This window comes from Girardinichthys multiradiatus, chromosome Y, assembly GCF_021462225.1.
Source record: "Girardinichthys multiradiatus isolate DD_20200921_A chromosome Y, DD_fGirMul_XY1, whole genome shotgun sequence".
Taxonomy (NCBI): Eukaryota; Metazoa; Chordata; class Actinopteri; order Cyprinodontiformes; family Goodeidae; genus Girardinichthys; species Girardinichthys multiradiatus.
The window spans coordinates 22,431,389-22,448,212 of record NC_061818.1 but is presented as its reverse complement, the minus strand read 5'-3'; the positions used below and the strand labels follow the sequence as shown (position 1 = coordinate 22,448,212).

The window sequence follows — 16,824 nt, the reverse complement described above, 5'->3', positions numbered from 1 at the left end:
ACATTTTTTTTTACATCTTGTCATCTCACAATCTTAAACTTTACAAAATTTTACTTGAGTTTTGTGTGACAGACCAACACAAAACTCTGCATCATTTTCATTCCACCTCATAACTATGCACTGCTTTGTGTTGGTCTATCCCATACAATCCTGATGAAATACACTGGAGTGTGTGGTTGTACTGTAACATAGTAAAATGGTAAAAAGTTTAAGGTTTATGAATAGTTCACTATAAATAAACATTAAACCATTACTTTTTCAGCATACCACTTTAACTTGCAGACTTCCTCTAGTTCACTTGTTTCAACTAAAAGTAGTTTGCAGAATATATTTTTGACCTGATAGAAAACTAAACCAACTCAAGATTTGTGACCGATGGCTCAAACTTAATTATTTTGTCTCTTTACCATAAATGAAACCTCTTTATTCACTCAACTATTTGACTCTATGAGACTCATTAGTGACCTTTAATTGGCCTCTGATGACTCAGCAGGGTGAGGATGACACCTGGACATAGTCAGGACATTTGAGGAGAGCAGGGTAGCTGGCGCTCATCTGGAGCGAGGCTTCACTCGAGATGTCTGAGGGGCTCCGTCCACGCGACCAGGACTCTGGGTGGAGGTACTGACCGGAGTGCTCGGAGCAGTTGCTCACCCGAGGCCGGTAGAAATTGGGGTGGCGAGCCTGGTAGATTTCCTCTGCTGTGTAACGCTTCATGAAAAGATAGACAGACATGACTCCTGCACTCTGCAGTGGGAGAAAAAAATAATGATTTTAAATAGTTTTCATTGAAGTGTTTATGAAAATTCATTCAATACTGAGGAACTCAAACACTGAAAAATAACAACTGAAAAATAACAACTGAAGGCTAGTATTACAATGCAAACTGGATACTGTTATTTTAATATTCTTTCAATATTTGTACAGATGTTTTGTAAATAAAACATTAATAAAAATACTATTACCGTTTTTATTAATTGTAATCTTGATAATTTCTTGTTTTTAGCTTGTATAAATGCAATTTCTCCGGACAAGAAGTCTTCCATAAAACATAGCATATTGGGTCTAATGAAGCACTGCAGCTGCTCATTATGACCAGCAGAGGGCAGTACAGTTTCCCCGTTGACCACCTCAAGTTCTGTAAACATTTCAGGCCTGAAGTTGTGGTGAGATGTGGAAATAATTTCTGGAGGATTATTATGCTGACTTTGTATATGAGAGGGCGGAGCAAGGACTAAATGATGGGCATTCAAAATTGACATGAATTTATTATTTATGAATATATATGAATGGAAAAGAGATAAAAAATTTATTTTATTCAATGTTCCAGTACATTTTCCTGACAAATAAACTACATTAAAAGAACTGACTGAACTCACTAAATGTTTATTGCCTCAAATAACTGCTTGCAATTTTAATATTAAATTTGAGTTTCCTTTTACTTTTATTTGTGTATCTATTATTAATTTTTTTTTAATTTAACTATGGACACATTTATAAATATTAATATATTAAAAAATTTTTTATGTATATATTGAACTTTTATTAAGTATTTATAAATGTTAATATGATTTCTACTGAAATGACAGCTTAAATGCAGTAAAATACAGAAGATTTTACAATCATTTTTGCACCTCAGTGAGCAGGAAGGAGAGGGCGGCGAAGGCGAAAGACCAGCCATACTTATAGGAGAAACAGGCCTCACTGCTCTTTGTCCTGTTCAGCATCTCATCATTTATACTGAAGATGTACAGTACCAGACGCACCACCAGAGCCAGTCCTGAAATACGGAGAGTCCTTTTATGAACATGGTCAGGAAATAAGAGAAACATATAAGAGTCTTAAAAAAATCATGACATCTGTGTACCCGAAAGGATGAAAAAGATTCCTGAGACAAACGCCAGGATGGTGCGATGAGGACGGACGTGTCCGATGTTATTGAGGACAAAACCAATGAACATAAAGAAGAGGCTGACCAGAGGGAATGGAGTCGCTGAACGGATCATCTCTGAGGAGCAGGAGATAAAATAGAACAAAAAGGCTACAGTTACAGTGCTCTAAATCATGCTGTTTCTATCAAAAATGCACAAATATGAGGGTGTCGATTAAAATATTAATATTAAACATAATATTTTCCACCTTTGGCTTGCAAGATAGTTGCAGACACTTGAACATAAAGCCAATCTTCAGCTGAAAGTCTTTTTCAAAGAGATTCTAGTGTTAAATAATCTCTTTCAATGAATTCTCAAAAGAACAGTATTCATAGGCTGCACGGCGGTGTGGTTGGTAGCACTGTTGCCTTGCAGCATGAAGGTCCTGGGTTCAATTCCCAGCCAGGGGTCTTTCTGCATGGAGTTGGCATGTTCTCCCCATGCATGTGTGGGTTCTCACTGGGTACTCCAGCTTCTTCCCACAGTCCAAAGACATGCCTGTTAGGTTAATTGGTCACTCTAAATTACCCTTAGGTGAATGAGTGTGTGCATGGTTGTTTGTGTGTTGCCCTGTGACGGACTGGTGACCTGTCCAGGGTGTACCCTGCCTCTTGCCCATAGACTGCTGGAGATAGGCACCAGCTCCCCCGTGACCCACTATGGAATAAGCGGTAGAAAATGACTGACTGACAGTATTCCTATTATACAGGTCCTTCTCAAAATATTAGCATATTGTGATAAAGTTCATTATTTTCCATAATGTAATGATGAAAATTTAACATTCATATATTTTAGATTCATTGCACACTAACTGAAATATTTCAGGTCTTTTATTGTCTTAATACGGATGATTTTGGCATACAGCTCATGAAAACCCAAAATTCCTATCTCACAAAATTAGCATATCATTAAAAGGGTCTCTAAACGAGCTATGAACCTAATCATCTGAATCAACGAGTTAACTCTAAACACCTGCAAAAGATTCCTGAGGCCTTTAAAACTCCCAGCCTGGTTCATCACTCAAAACCCCAATCATGGGTAAGACTGCCGACCTGACTGCTGTCCAGAAGGCCACTATTGACACCCTCAAGCAAGAGGGTAAGACACAGAAAGAAATTACTGAACGAATAGGCTGTTCCCAGAGTGCTGTATCAAGGCACCTCAGTGGGAAGTCTGTGGGAAGGAAAAAGTGTGGCAGAAAACGCTGCACAATGAGAAGAGGTGACCGGACCCTGAGGAAGATTGTGGAGAAGGGCCGATTCCAGACCTTGGGGGACCTGCGGAAGCAGTGGACTGAGTCTGGAGTAGAAACATCCAGAGCCACCGTGCACAGGCGTGTGCAGGAAATGGGCTACAGGTGCCGCATTCCCCAGGTCAAGCAACTTTTGAACCAGAAACAGCGGCAGAAGCGCCTGACCTGGGCTACAGAGAAGCAGCACTGGACTGTTGCTCAGTGGTCCAAAGTACTTTTTTCGGATGAAAGCAAATTCTGCATGTCATTCGGAAATCAAGGTGCCAGAGTCTGGAGGAAGACTGGGGAGAAGGAAATGCCAAAATGCCAGAAGTCCAGTGTCAAGTACCCACAGTCAGTGATGGTCTGGGGTGCCGTGTCAGCTGCTGGTGTTGGTCCACTGTGTTTTATCAAGGGCAGGGTCAATACAGCTAGCTATCAGGAGATTTTGGAGCACTTCATGCTTCCATCTGCTGAAAAGCTTTATGGAGATGAAGATTTCATTTTTCAGCACGACCTGGCACCTGCTCACAGTGCCAAAACCACTGGTAAATGGTTTACTGACCATGGTATCACTGTGTTCAATTGGCCTGCCAACTCTCCTGACCTGAACCCCATAGAGAATCTGTGGGATATTGTGAAGAGAATGTTGAGAGACTCAAGACCCAACACTCTGGATGAGCTAAAGGCCGCTATCGAAGCATCCTGGGCCTCCATAAGACCTCAGCAGTGCCACGGGCTGATTGCCTCCATGCCACGCCGCATTGAAGCATTCATTTCTGCAAAAGGATTCCCGACCAAGTATTGAGTGCAAAACTGTAGATGATTATTTGACGGTTGATGTTTTTTGTATTAAAAACACTTTTCTTTTATTGGTCGGATGAAATATACTAATTTTGTGAGATAGGAATTTTGGGTTTTCATGAGCTGTATGCCAAAATCATCCGTATTAAGACAATAAAAGACCTGAAATATTTCAGTTAGTGTGCAATGAATCTAAAATATATGAATGTTAAATTTTCATCATGACATTATGGAAAATAATGAACTTTATCACAATATGCTAATATTTTGAGAAGGACCTGTATGTGTTTTTCTTTTTCCCATAAAAACTACCATGATGAAAAGTGATGAAAATTATCAATCTTTTAAAAGCAACTAGGGCATATGTTGAAACATATTGTGGTAAGGTTCGGTTACTACCAGGACTTCAGTTCAATTGAACTTGTAAAGATCCCCTCTTAACAACAAGCTTTTAAGAAAAGCAAAGAAATAAATAGGATTAAAAGAAATGCCAACTGAGTAATAATAATAAAAAAAGACTTGTTTCTTTTGCTAAATGTGCAAAGTTTCCTGCCATGTAATACAGATCAGAAAAAGATAAAGAGCAGAATACAGATCATTTCTTTACTTGTTCACTTATTGGATTCTGGACAGTTTTAGTGAATTAAGGTGAACTTTGGACAGACAGAAAAGGAGCAAGTGTGGGTGAATTCAAAACATAAAGAAATGGACAAATGTGTGAAAATGTGTAAACAAAAAAGCCTTAAAATAACAATCTTTTATTGCAGTAGCGTAATTTCACACTGAAAAACCTTCAGAGTTTACCCATTTACCCAGTGTAAATCCCACATTAAGTAATAATTATTTTATTATGGCACAGTTATGGGTATCCCAGCAATCCCTTTAAGATAAAGTCAAGTCAAGGCAGGTCAAGTAAAACTCTATTATCCCCAAGGGGCAATTTGCAGTGCAGACAGCAATGAAAACATAAAACAACAGCCACACACACCAAAAAACAAAACAAAACAACAAAAATTAAGTCCTTACAATGTGGACCTGGAATTGAGCAGGGTAATAGCAGTGGGAATAAAGGATTTTTTCAGTCAGTTTGTCTTACAATATGGCATTTTGTATCTCTGTCCTGATGGAAGAGCGAGAATTCTGCCCACAGAGGATGGCTAGGATCAGCCAAAATGAACCTAGCTTTCTTGAAAGACCTAGAGTTATGAAGGTCACTCAAAACATTAAGAGATATCCCAGCAATTTTACTGCAAACCTTGATAATACGTTGCAGACGATTCTTATTTTTGATGGAAAGTGACCCATACCAACAAATAAAAGTAAAGGTAAGAACAGATTAAAAAAAAAACAAGAATAAAATGTCTTCATAAAAACAGAGCTGACATTAAAAGTACGAAGCTTACGATCTTTACCCCACAATCTACCTGCAACTCAAAACTCAGGTTTTCATCAATGAGTATTCCCAGATATTTATACTGTAGCACCAGCTCCACTATTTGGTCATTGATCACAACTGGGGAGATCGGTGTGTGGAACTCTATGCACATTTCTTTTCTTTTATTGACATTAATATTTAAAAAGGATTCCTCACACCAGTTTAAAAAGTCATTGACAACCAAGCCATGTTCAGAGATTTCTCTGGAAAGAAGTGACACAATGACAGAATCATCAGCAAATTTAGACATGAGACAGAGGAGCATATTTTGTTGTCACTGACTGACTGACTGAATGAATGAATTGAACAGAGACTGTTGAAGAGGGTTGAAAGAGGATCAAAGATTCCTCTTTTTCTATGCTCCAAACTTGAGAAATGTTATGGAAGATGACTAAGTGATGCGGTTTCATTAGAAAAAAAGGGGTTGTAAAATGTATCAACAGCAGTTGTGTTTCAACAAGCAGTTTTCTTCCCATATGGAATAAAGGTACTTGATTTAAAAGTTGGGTTTTTAGCCATTTTTCAGTCTGAGTTTATGCTACTGCAATAAAAGATAAATTCTTTAATACATCTTTGCCAGGAGTGGAAAAAAAAAAAATGTCTCTAACCCTCATGGAAAATGCAATTCAAAACAGTATATATTGTTGTGACTGTTTCCAGCTACTCCAGTTTCAAGATGTTGGCGTCCACTTGTCATCCTACCAATAAAAATAAATATTACTTGACATCATGACTCCACAATACTAAGATTTTTGTGACCATTGTCCTGAAATGAAGGCAAAGCAGAGATCTTATAACTTATGTGGCATTATTACCTTTTTTTAATAAGCAAGGTGAAACAGCAGACATTGTTGCGCATTTTACTGTTTGGCAAAGAATACCTTTATTAAAAATTTGGCTCTACCTGTTTACCTTGGTTTTAATTTTTTCACTCTACATCAAATGAGTAGAAGTCTTTGGAAAAGGCTGAAACGGAGTTCTGACTTAAAAGTGAATGGATACATTTTTTCTGCTCCTTTACGACATCTTGTACTCATATGGAGCACATCATGAGAGCTAATTAAATGACTCACTACAGTTATTACATTATCTGTTCAATTTTGACCCGATTTGCAATGAAGGAATTGTGCGGTTGATGGTTTGCGAGGAGCCAATAAGTATTCTGGAGAGGAGCAGGCAGGAACACGAGGTTTCTGATGACTCGTCTTGGTGGATGCTTTCAGATGAGGTATTTCTGAATGGAACTGTATTAGAAAACAACAAGTCCTCGTCACAGAATAATACTCCAGATGGTTACACAAAAGGCCTTAACGACACCAGTGAGATGCATTTGCCTAAAGCTTCGGTTTTCCTTTATACTCACTGAGCACATTTCCTGTGGACTCTGACGTCAGCTGGAGACTCGTGGGCATCATGTACTCAATGGTGAAACAGCGGCCAGACTCGTCACCTGAGACGAGAGGATAATAAGAGAGGCTGTAGAAATTTTAAATTCAGGAAAATGTTCAATTACTGCAGGGACACGGATTGGTTTGTAAAACTTTAATTGTGTTTTCGGTGAATTCTTTTTTTTTTTTGCTGGCAGTTGCTGAAACAAAATATAAATTTGGTGCAAATTTGGTAAATGTGGTGGATTTTCTCTGATCTGCATATTTTCAAACATGTGCATCCATCCCAAATGATTATTAGCTAAGTGTCCCTTACAATGTTGCAGAGAAACCACAAATCCTGGCATAATTCTAAATATTATACTGCTGTTCTCACCAGTATTGGTAGAGTTAAAAAAATTTAGATTGGTAAATCAATTCAATTCAATTCAGTTTATTTATATAGCACCAATTCACAACACATGTCATCTCAAGGCATTTCACAAAAGTCAGGTACATACATTCCAATTAACCCTAATCATTGAACAGTGCAGTCAGATTCAGTCATTTATTCAAATTGGATAAAAAGTTTTTCTGTCTAAGGAAACCCAGCAGATTGCATCCAGTCAGAGACTTGCAGCATTCCCTCCTCCTGGATGAGCATGTAGAGACAGTGGACAGTCACTGGCGTTGACTTTGCAGCAATCCCTCATACTGAGCATGCATGTAGCGACAGCGAAGAGGAAAAACTCCCTTTTAACAGGAAGAAACCTCCAGCAGAACCAGGCTCAGTGTGAGCGGCCATCTGACACGACCCACTGGGGGTTTGAGAGAACAGAGCAGAGACACAAAAAGAACAAAGAAGCACTGATCCAGGAGTACTTTCTATGAGAAGGAAAAGTAAATGTTAATGGATGCAGCTCCTTTAGTCGTTTCATCTAGAAAGAAAGAACAGATAAACTCTGAGCCAGTTTTCAAGGTTAGAGTCTGAAAGAGAGCACATATAATTAGTTACAGTAAAAGCTCAGTCAATTGCTATATCTAGGAGAGAGAAAGGGTTAAACACTAAAAGACAGGGCTATGTGGATCATCGGTAGAAGGTGAGCATTAAGTTGTTGCCAGCAGCAGCTTGGACGATGCCCTTCTCCAGAAAGGTGTCACAGGTAGACACAGAGTCAGGCCAGGTGTAGCTTCTAGAAAGAGAATAGAGAGAACAAGGTTAAAAGCTGAAATAACAGCAAATAATGCAAAATTAGAGAGTAGTGTGAGAATGTAGCGAAGAGGGTGAAAGTGGTCATTATGTCCTCCAGCAGCCCAAGCCTATAGCAGCATAACTACACAGATAGTTTCAGTTTCAGTTTATTTATTTATATAGCGCTTATTTACAACAATGTCATCTCAAGGCACCCCACAAAGGGTCTGGAATGGCGCAGGGCCGCCAGGGAGGCCAGACCAAACCATCGAGTACCAGAGCCCGGCCACCCCAGAACGGGCCACGTGTAGGGGCACTAAGTAAAATAATAAACTGATAAAGTTTGTCCATCTAGAACCCACTGATGGCCATTGTTATATTAAAAACCACAAGGATCAGGATACCGCTCTCTGTCAGATGGATTATAACCATTGGAAAAGAGAAGGGGTCATACAGGTAACAGAAATGGAGGGTGTGTTTGCACCTCAACCATAGCTGAACCGGTTTAGGCTAAATCTGACTCCCCCTTACTCCATCCAACAGGGAGGGAGGAAGGCGGAGGTAAAATTAACATTTTGGTCTGACTTTAAAGCATGGTCCACATATTTTGAATAGTTTTTAGGTCAGGGCTTTCATTAGTAACATAATGTTCGCCCAGTTTATCCATTCTCAAACCAGTTTTGATGTGTGGGAGCATTGCCCTGTTGGAACACATAATCATGAATTTGGAAGAAGTTCTCCTTTTTTTTTCTTCTGTTCACTTTGGTCATTACACCTGATTCACTGGAAGCAAAACAGTTCCAGGACGTTGCTGCCACCACCATGCTTGACACTTGGTGTTGTGTTTTTAGCTTTGAAAGCACCACCAGGACTCCAGGACATTCTTCCTGCTGTTGTGATCAAATAACTTTGTCTTTTCTGAGCAAGAAACCTTTCTTCACAAGGCATTAACTTCTCCTTGTGGGTGTCAGTAAATTTCTTCTGAGCTTGAAAGTGTTGATTTTGGGGGGGATTTCTGGTTTAATCTTAATCACTAAATTCCGTTCTAACAAGGAGGACAGTTTTCGTCAAATGGTTGAAAATTGGAAACAACTGGGTGTCCCAGCTGTACCATGATGAATTAGACAGGAAATATCAAGTTTCAGGAATGGGAAGCTGTCATAGTGAAAATATATAAACTATGCAAAGAAACCAACCAATTTAAGTGAACTCTGCCTGTCTGGTACAGCAACTGACACATTACTACTAATATGATTGATTGCCAATTGTCTAAAAAATAGGAAAAGATCCTTCATCAGCTAATGGTTACTGTGGAAATGTTCGCCTTCAGCTGCAGATAGAAAATTCATTCTCAGGGTTTGTCTTCACTTTCTTTTCTTTTTTTACATAAATGTGGACTGCATGGCATGCTGTGAAGAGAGGATGTGATGTAACTCAATCAGGGTAATACAAGGTCCAGCTGGGTCTGTGGCACAGTGGGGAGGCTTCCCTCTCTTGAAGCTTGTTGTTTATGTGTAATATGTTGCATCATTGAACTCTCCTTCTATTAAAGCGTGTGACTAAAACTGTACTCAGTTGCTCTTGTTCCACACTTACTCATAGTCACTGTGAATGTCAATTATGTGACTATCAAAGCTGCAGTGGGTTGATCACGTCAGTGAGACACCACCTGATCTCTTCTGCTGCCACAGTTACAAGATGAACATCTTTGAAAGTGAGTGTGAAATCCACTCTCACAAAACCTAAGCAGATGGCAAACTGTCAAAATTAATCACAAATCTCAGCATCACTCCTTATAGTGCATATAAGTTACCAACCAGCCAGAAAGCAGACTCTCCAGAGACCTGAGTGCAGCGAAGTTTTGATGTCAGCTGTCTGGTTCAGAGGCATGATGACGCCCTCCTCCAGGTAGAGCCAGTAATCTGTGCTCACCGCCACTCCCAGCAGCCCCAGGCCGCTGATTGCAAAGACACTGCTGAGTAAAGTCAGAGCCTTCCTGCTGCATGCACTCATGGCTTCCACAAGCTAGTCGTTATGATGAAAAACTGGTTCCTGGAGCAGTATGGTGGAGGGAGGCGAAGGTTAAAAAGGGCCTTTAGGGATGAAATTCTGAAAGGCAGATAGATGTGGAAAATTAATGGCACAGATAAAGGTGGAAAATGCATCAGTGGAAATCTCAAATTATACTTAAAATAATAATTGAATATCCACCATATAAATAACTAGTCATATGAAATGGTGTCTTATACTTTATCTGCTACCGAAAATATTTGTTTTTAGAGATGAACAAATAATGAAAAACAGCTTTAACACATTTTACCTTTTCACACATTAACTAGTAATTCTATTTGTTTTGGATCACTTTGAAAAATGATTGTCTTTGGGAAGGAATATTCAAAAATATATAATATTTTCTCCTTAAGCAGAGATGGACATTACATAATTCTTCATATACTTTCTATGTTTATAAGTATATGTTGAGGTAATGATAAAGGTAAATCAAATTTATTTGGTCATGTTACAACCACAAACTTCAATGTAATAACGTTTTAAGAGAGAGGCCAAAACAAAGTAGTGCATAGCTGTTTTGTGAAGGCCTCAGAGGGTTTTTTAGAAACATTAGGGAATAAATAGCATCATGAAGGCCAAGGAACATAGCAGAAAGGTCAGGGAGAAAGTGGTGGAGAAGCTTAAAATAGGGTTTGGTTATAAAACAATATCTCAAGCTTTGAATATCTCGCAGGGGACGGAAAGAAGTCCAGGATTTATTTAGGGTTATCAGAGTAACGTGCACAGAATACAGATGTACTTTGAATTTTTTTATTTTTACAAAAAATGTTTGTAAAATATTATGTGTTTGTGATTGTCAATTACATTAAATCCCCCAAAAATCTAAAAAATTTGTGAATGTAAAGAAATTCAAGGCTTATAAATACTTTACTAAGACTATACACACCAGGAAAGAGAAGAAGAAGCATTTGTTTCTATTTGGTTTGATCACCAACCTGTCACCATGACTTTATTCTTCCTGTTTAAACTGCCAGTAAACAATGTTCAGATTTTCAAATTGAACCTCCAAGCAAACCTTCAAGGCTTTGGAGATTCTCTAGGAAAGCAAAAAACAGCAGGTACTTCATATAGTCACCTCTCTGGGTTTGGACTAACAATGATCTCAGGGTTTTAGATGTGTCTACAAGTGTTCAGCTTTGTGAGCTTGACTGTGGGGAAAAAAGGGAAATGTAGGAGGACTGTGGGGGGGAAAGATGACAAACAACTGACCTAAAGATGGAGATGACGTTTCCGACCATGTTTAAAAGTCAGCTCATCAAAATGAGGAAGGATTGAATCAACATCTTTAATGTTTATTTTAGATTTGTTTTCAGCTGATGTGCAAGAGAGCAACCTTTACTATATTTATTGTGTGTTTCTAATTCTATTCATGTCCTGTCTGACTCCAGGTAAAAAGACGTAATAAAAAGGAGGCCATTTTTTCACGTCTTTTGAGCCTCCATACTAAAATACTGTGAATACGAATGCTCAAGTATTTAAAATCCAGGATGTGTTTTTGACATTTTCAGCCAGTGATGAAAGGGTAGTCATGCACAGACACAATAAGTCTGCAGGTTTGGATGAAGGATCACATAGTAAGACGTCATCTGAAGAGCCAAGGTGGTGATTTAGATCTCCCACTGGGACACATATGAATGTGGGGCAATTTTCTAAGCCACAGAGTATCAGGGGGAATTTTCACCTTGACACACACACACACACAGCAGGATTGGAAGGGAGGTACAAAAATGTCCACAGCTTAGTATCTTGGGGTCACCAAGTCTCTGTAACTATCATTAGATGCTAATGCTAACTGCATGCTAAGCAGTTGGGAGGAATGCCAGGAAAAAATCTGTCGGTCCTACCATCACAAACATAAGCATGTGGAGTTTGATAAATTAAAGTACATTTATCTGGAACAATGTGCTTTGGTCATTTGGAACTCAGATTGAACCTTTTGGTGACAAATATTTCATCTGGGTCTGAAACAAACAAATGATGAATGTGTGGAAAAGCCCCTTTTACCCACAGTTAAGTAAGGTGGAGGATGTGTGATGCTGTGGGCCTGTTTCTCTTCCCCGTAAATCTTTTAATAATGCATGTAATCATGACTTTTGAAATACCAAGACATTTTTGATAAAAATCAAGTAAACCTTTGCCATTAACTTTAAATTATTCATCAATAGCTCTTTCAACAGCATAATGATCTAAAATAGCCAAATAAAACAGAAATGATTTCTTGAAAAGTCCTCAAATTAAAAGCTTGACTTTTCCAAGTTTCAGAGTGAGATTATGTTAACATTTATTGTCAGGATTTTCTACATATTTACCAGGCATGTCAGGAACTGTGGAGGGTGCTGTATAAATCTGTAGATTATGTTAATTTAACTGAGTGAATCATGTAAATTGTTCCAGAGATGATAATACCTAATCTATCTACCTGTACTTTATAGAATCATTGTTTTTATATCAATATCTTGAGGTTTCAGGATACAGTTAAAAATTAATTTCCATTAATAATTTTTTTGTCAAATCAATTTAGAAATTCCATAATCAATAATCATAGCAGATTCACCCTCTTTGCAGATATTTAAATCCACTTCTGCTGAAGAAACCAAATTTCTAGTATAGTTGCTTGGATTTAATGCTACTGAGAGTGGAGTGTACAACAAGAAAGAAACAGTTAACTTGACTAGAAAATCTCACAAGTTCGATATGAAAATAGTAAAATCCTGAATATGACCAAAAGCATGCAACAAACTGTTTCTACAATGATTATGTCATTCAGATTTCTCCTACCTGTCTGTAATGTGTTGAGCACGAAATCTTGCTGCTGAAAGTTAGAGAAATAGCCCTAATGGAGGAATACTCAGGTAAATTCACCAGTGATCAGTAAAATCCTCTGGAGAACATTGAGGTGACGGGGACGAAGCAGCGTGTCGATGCTACAGTCCAACAGGAGAGAGAGAGAGAGAAAGCTGCCTGGCCCTGCTCTGTTGCATGATTTCTGTTGCTCTCTCTTCAAGCAGAGAGGGAGGCTGAGCAGCTGCAGCCTCAAACGATTCAGTTTGTGAGAATGTGTAGCAAATTACCACAGGAATGGTTACTTCTTAAGTCTTTAGGTCAGAATGGCCTGATTCAAATTGAATTTAATCAGCAAATTGTTGCCTAAATTTACAAAAAGCGACTTTGTGTAAATGCTTCATCCAAGGTCAGCGGCACTGAGCTTTAAGACCGATGTTGCAATGATGGACATCATGCTGTGATTTACTTTTGTAGAGCAACATAGCAACCTAGCTCTTATATATATATATATATTAATGTCTTTTTATTACTTCTGGACCTTTCTTATGGTTTTTTATAAGCAATTCTTTCTAACCAAACAGTTTTTAATGATGTATCAGCTGTAACGAATCTTGAGCAAACACAGGTAAAATACAACACGATTCATATAAAAATGTCTCAATTGTTCCTTTAATTCCTTTAATGTGTTAAAAAAATAACTGTGAAAGGAAATTCACTGATTTAGATTGAAACCTTTCTTAGGCAGCTACTTTTAATAATATATATATATTCAATTCAATGATTCATTTTCTACCGCTTATTCCATAGTGGGTCACGGGGGAGCTGGTGCCTATCTCCAGCAGTCTATGGACGAAAGGCGGGGTACACCCTGGACAGGTCGCCAGTCCATCACAGGGCAACACACAAACAACCACACACACATTCATACACCTAAGGGCAATTTAGAGAGACCAATTAACCTAACAGGCATATCTTTGGACTGTGGGAGGAAGCCGGAGTACATGGTGAGAACCCACGCATGCACGGAGAGAACATGCCAACTCCATGCAGAAAGACCCCCAGCCAGGAATCAAACCCAAGACCTTCTTGTTGCAAGGCAACAGTGCTACCAACTGCACCACCATGCAGCCTCAATTCAATTCAATTCAATTCAATTCAATTCAATTCAATTCAATTCAAAAGTACTTTATTAATCCCAAAGGGAAATTAAATGTTGTTATAGCTCATATTATGAAGGTTTCCTCAAAGAGCCGTTGTAGAAGCTGATGGCTGTGGGCAGGAAAGATCTCCTGTAGCGCTCCGTTTTGCAGCAGATCTGAAGAAACCTCTGACTGAAGACACTCTGTTGCTGTAGGACAGTTTCATAAAGAGGATGCTCAGGGTTCTCCATAATGTTCTTCATTTTATGAAGAATCCTTCTTTCCACAATGATCTCCAGAGGTTCCAGAGGAGTCTCCAGAACAGAGGCAGCCTTCTTTATCAGCTTGTTGAGCTTTTTTAGGTCCCTGGCTCTGATGTTGCTTCCCCAGCAGATGATGGTAGAAGAGATCACACTCTCCACAACAGACTTATAGAAGATATGCAGCATCTTGCTGCAAACACCAAAGGACCTAAGCTTCCTCAAGAAGTACAGTCTGCTCTGTCCCTTCTTGTAGATGGCTTCACAGTTGCATCTCCACTCCAGTCTGTTGTTCAGGTGAACACCGAGGTATTTATACTCCTCCACTTCTTCTCCCATGATGGAAATCGTTTTTGACTTATTCCTGTTTCTCTTAAAATCTACAATCATCTCCTTTGTTTTATTCACATTCAAGATAAGATGATTGTTTCCACACCATGCCACAAAGCGGTCCACCACCTTCCTGTACTCATCTTCTTGTCCATCTCTGATCCACCCCATGACTGCAGAATCATCCGAGTATTTCTGCAGATGACAGGAGTCTGTCTTGTACTGGAAGTCTGAGGTGTACAGAGTGAAGAGGAATGGTGAGAGTACCGTCCCCTGTGGTGCTCCTGTGCTGCTGACTACCTGGTTAGACACACAACCCTTCAGTCTCACAAACTGTGGTCTGTTTGTCAGGTAGTCTTTGATCCAGGAGATTGTTGAGGCCTCCACCTGAGTCTTCTGGAGTTTCTGACAAAGCAAATCAGGTTGGATTGTGTTAAATGCACTGGAGAAATCAAAGAACATGATCCTCACAGTGCTGCTGACTTTGTCCAGATGACAGTGGGTTTGTTGAAGCAGGTGTATGATGGCATCTTCAACTCCTACTCCACAGCGATAAGCAAACTGAAGGGGGTCCTGATGGTTTACTGTTTGCTTACTCAGGTGGGCCAACAGGAGTCTCTCTAGGACCTTCATGATGTGGGATGTCAGGGCAACAGGTCTATAGTCATTGAGGACTGATGGGTGAGTTTTCTTTGGGACTGGAACAAGAAAGGGGGTCTTCCACAACACCGAAACCTTCTTCTGGGCCAGGCTAAGATTGAAGAGGTGCTGCAGAATCCCACAGAGCTGCTCTGCGCAGGCCTTCAGGACTCTAGGGCTGACATGATCTGGACCTGCAGCCTTATTCCGATTCAGTCTCTCCAGTTGTCTCTTCACTTGACTTCTTGAGACACACAGGTGGAAGGGGGAGGCAAAGGGAGCATCAGCATCTTCTGATATGGTTGAAGGTAAACATGTAGAAGCAGAAGGGTCCATGGCTGAGGTGGAAGACAAAACATTTGAGGTGTGACAGGAAAGATGTGGGTCAAAGGAAGGTGGGATGTCTGTTTGGCTGTGAGCAGGAGAGGAGGATGCGAAGCTTGTTTCTGAACTGAACCATTTTGAAGAATGTGTTCAGTTCATTGGCTCTGTCCAGACCTCCATCGGTCTGATCATCCTTCTGCTTGAAGCCTGTGATCTTCTTCATCCCTGACCACACATCTCTGATATTGTTATGCTGGAGCTTGTTCTCCAGCTTCTTCTTGTACACCTCCTTGCTGTCTTCTATCTTGACTTTAAGTTGCTTCTGTATAGTCCTCAATAATTCTCTGTTTCCCTCTCTGAAGGCTCTTTTTTTCTTGTTAAGCAGGTCCTTCAGGTCAATGGTGATCCAGGGTGTGTTACTGGGGAAGCATCTCACGGTTCTGGTGGGATGATGTTATCGACACAGAAGTTTATATAGTCGGTTACACACTCAGTCATGGTATGGATGTCCTCTCCATGTGACCTCAAAGCAACCTTGCAGGGCTTCTTCAGCTTCCTGTGACCATTTTATTACAGTCCTCTTTATTACAGGTTGCCTCTGAACAAGGGGCTTATATTTCGAGCAGAGAAAAACAAGATTGTGATCTGATTTGCCTAGAGGAGGTCTTGCTGTAGAGATGTAAGCATGTAAGATGTTAGCAACAACTGAGCGGATGGTATCACATGCAGTCTTATTCCAGTTTTAAGGTGGAACGTAAATTGTTGCCAAAATAACACTGGTGAACTCTCTGGGTGAATAATATGGACGAAAACTTACTGCCAACAGTTCAATATCTGGACTGCAGAGATGACACTTCACAGTGACATGTCTGACACCATCTGTTGTTCACAAGTACTGCCAGTCCACCTCCTTTACATTTGCCGCTCCTCTTTAAATCTCTGTCTGCTCGTATGGTTAAAAAGCCCAGCAGAGAGACGCAGGAGCCTGGGATATGATCCTGCAGCCATGTCTCCGTGAAACACATGATACTGCATGCCCGGTACTCTGGCTGGGTCCTTTGCAGGGCTTGGAGTTCATCCAACTTGTTTCCCAACGATCTCACATTGCCCATCATAACGACGAAGAGATGGTTTGAAGTTCCTCCTTCTCTCTTTTCTCTTAGCTCCTGCTCTGGATCCACGGCGTCTCCTTTTCAACTCATCAGGGATTTGGGGTTGTAATTGAAGTATTATTTGAGCTTTTGAGATATTAATCAGCTGATTGTAAGAAACAACCCCGTTGCCATGGCAGTGCATCATAACAAATGTCCAAAAGTAT

The 16,824-nt window shown here is 39.8% G+C and overlaps 1 protein-coding gene across 1 annotated transcript; it reads right to left on the bottom strand.

The window, feature by feature from the left end:
• Positions 1 to 486: 486 nt before the first annotated feature.
• On the bottom strand, positions 487 to 13,013 carry LOC124864789 (voltage-dependent calcium channel gamma-5 subunit-like). Its single transcript, XM_047359696.1, has 6 exons — positions 12,809 to 13,013; positions 9,778 to 10,069; positions 6,765 to 6,851; positions 1,868 to 2,008; positions 1,635 to 1,780; positions 487 to 747 (listed from the first exon to the last, which is right to left on the bottom strand). Exons 2-6 carry the CDS (start codon positions 9,971 to 9,973, stop codon positions 487 to 489), a joined length of 831 nt encoding a protein of 276 aa, XP_047215652.1. The 5' UTR covers positions 9,974 to 10,069; positions 12,809 to 13,013.
• Positions 13,014 to 16,824: the final 3,811 nt, after the last annotated feature.

What these genes read in the sequence shown, in the direction of transcription:
- LOC124864789 (XM_047359696.1), bottom strand. Translation starts at nt 9,973, where the DNA reads ATGAGTGCATGCAGCAGGAAGGCTCTGACTTTACTCAGCAGTGTCTTT. An exon ending in AATCTTTTTCATCCTTTCGG is followed by an intron (nt 1,781 to 1,867) that starts GTACACAGATGT and finishes TCCGTATTTCAG; the next exon opens with GACTGGCTCTGGTGGTGCGT. An exon ending in TCTCCTTCCTGCTCACTGAG is followed by an intron (nt 748 to 1,634) that starts GTGCAAAAATGA and finishes CTCCCACTGCAG; the next exon opens with AGTGCAGGAGTCATGTCTGT.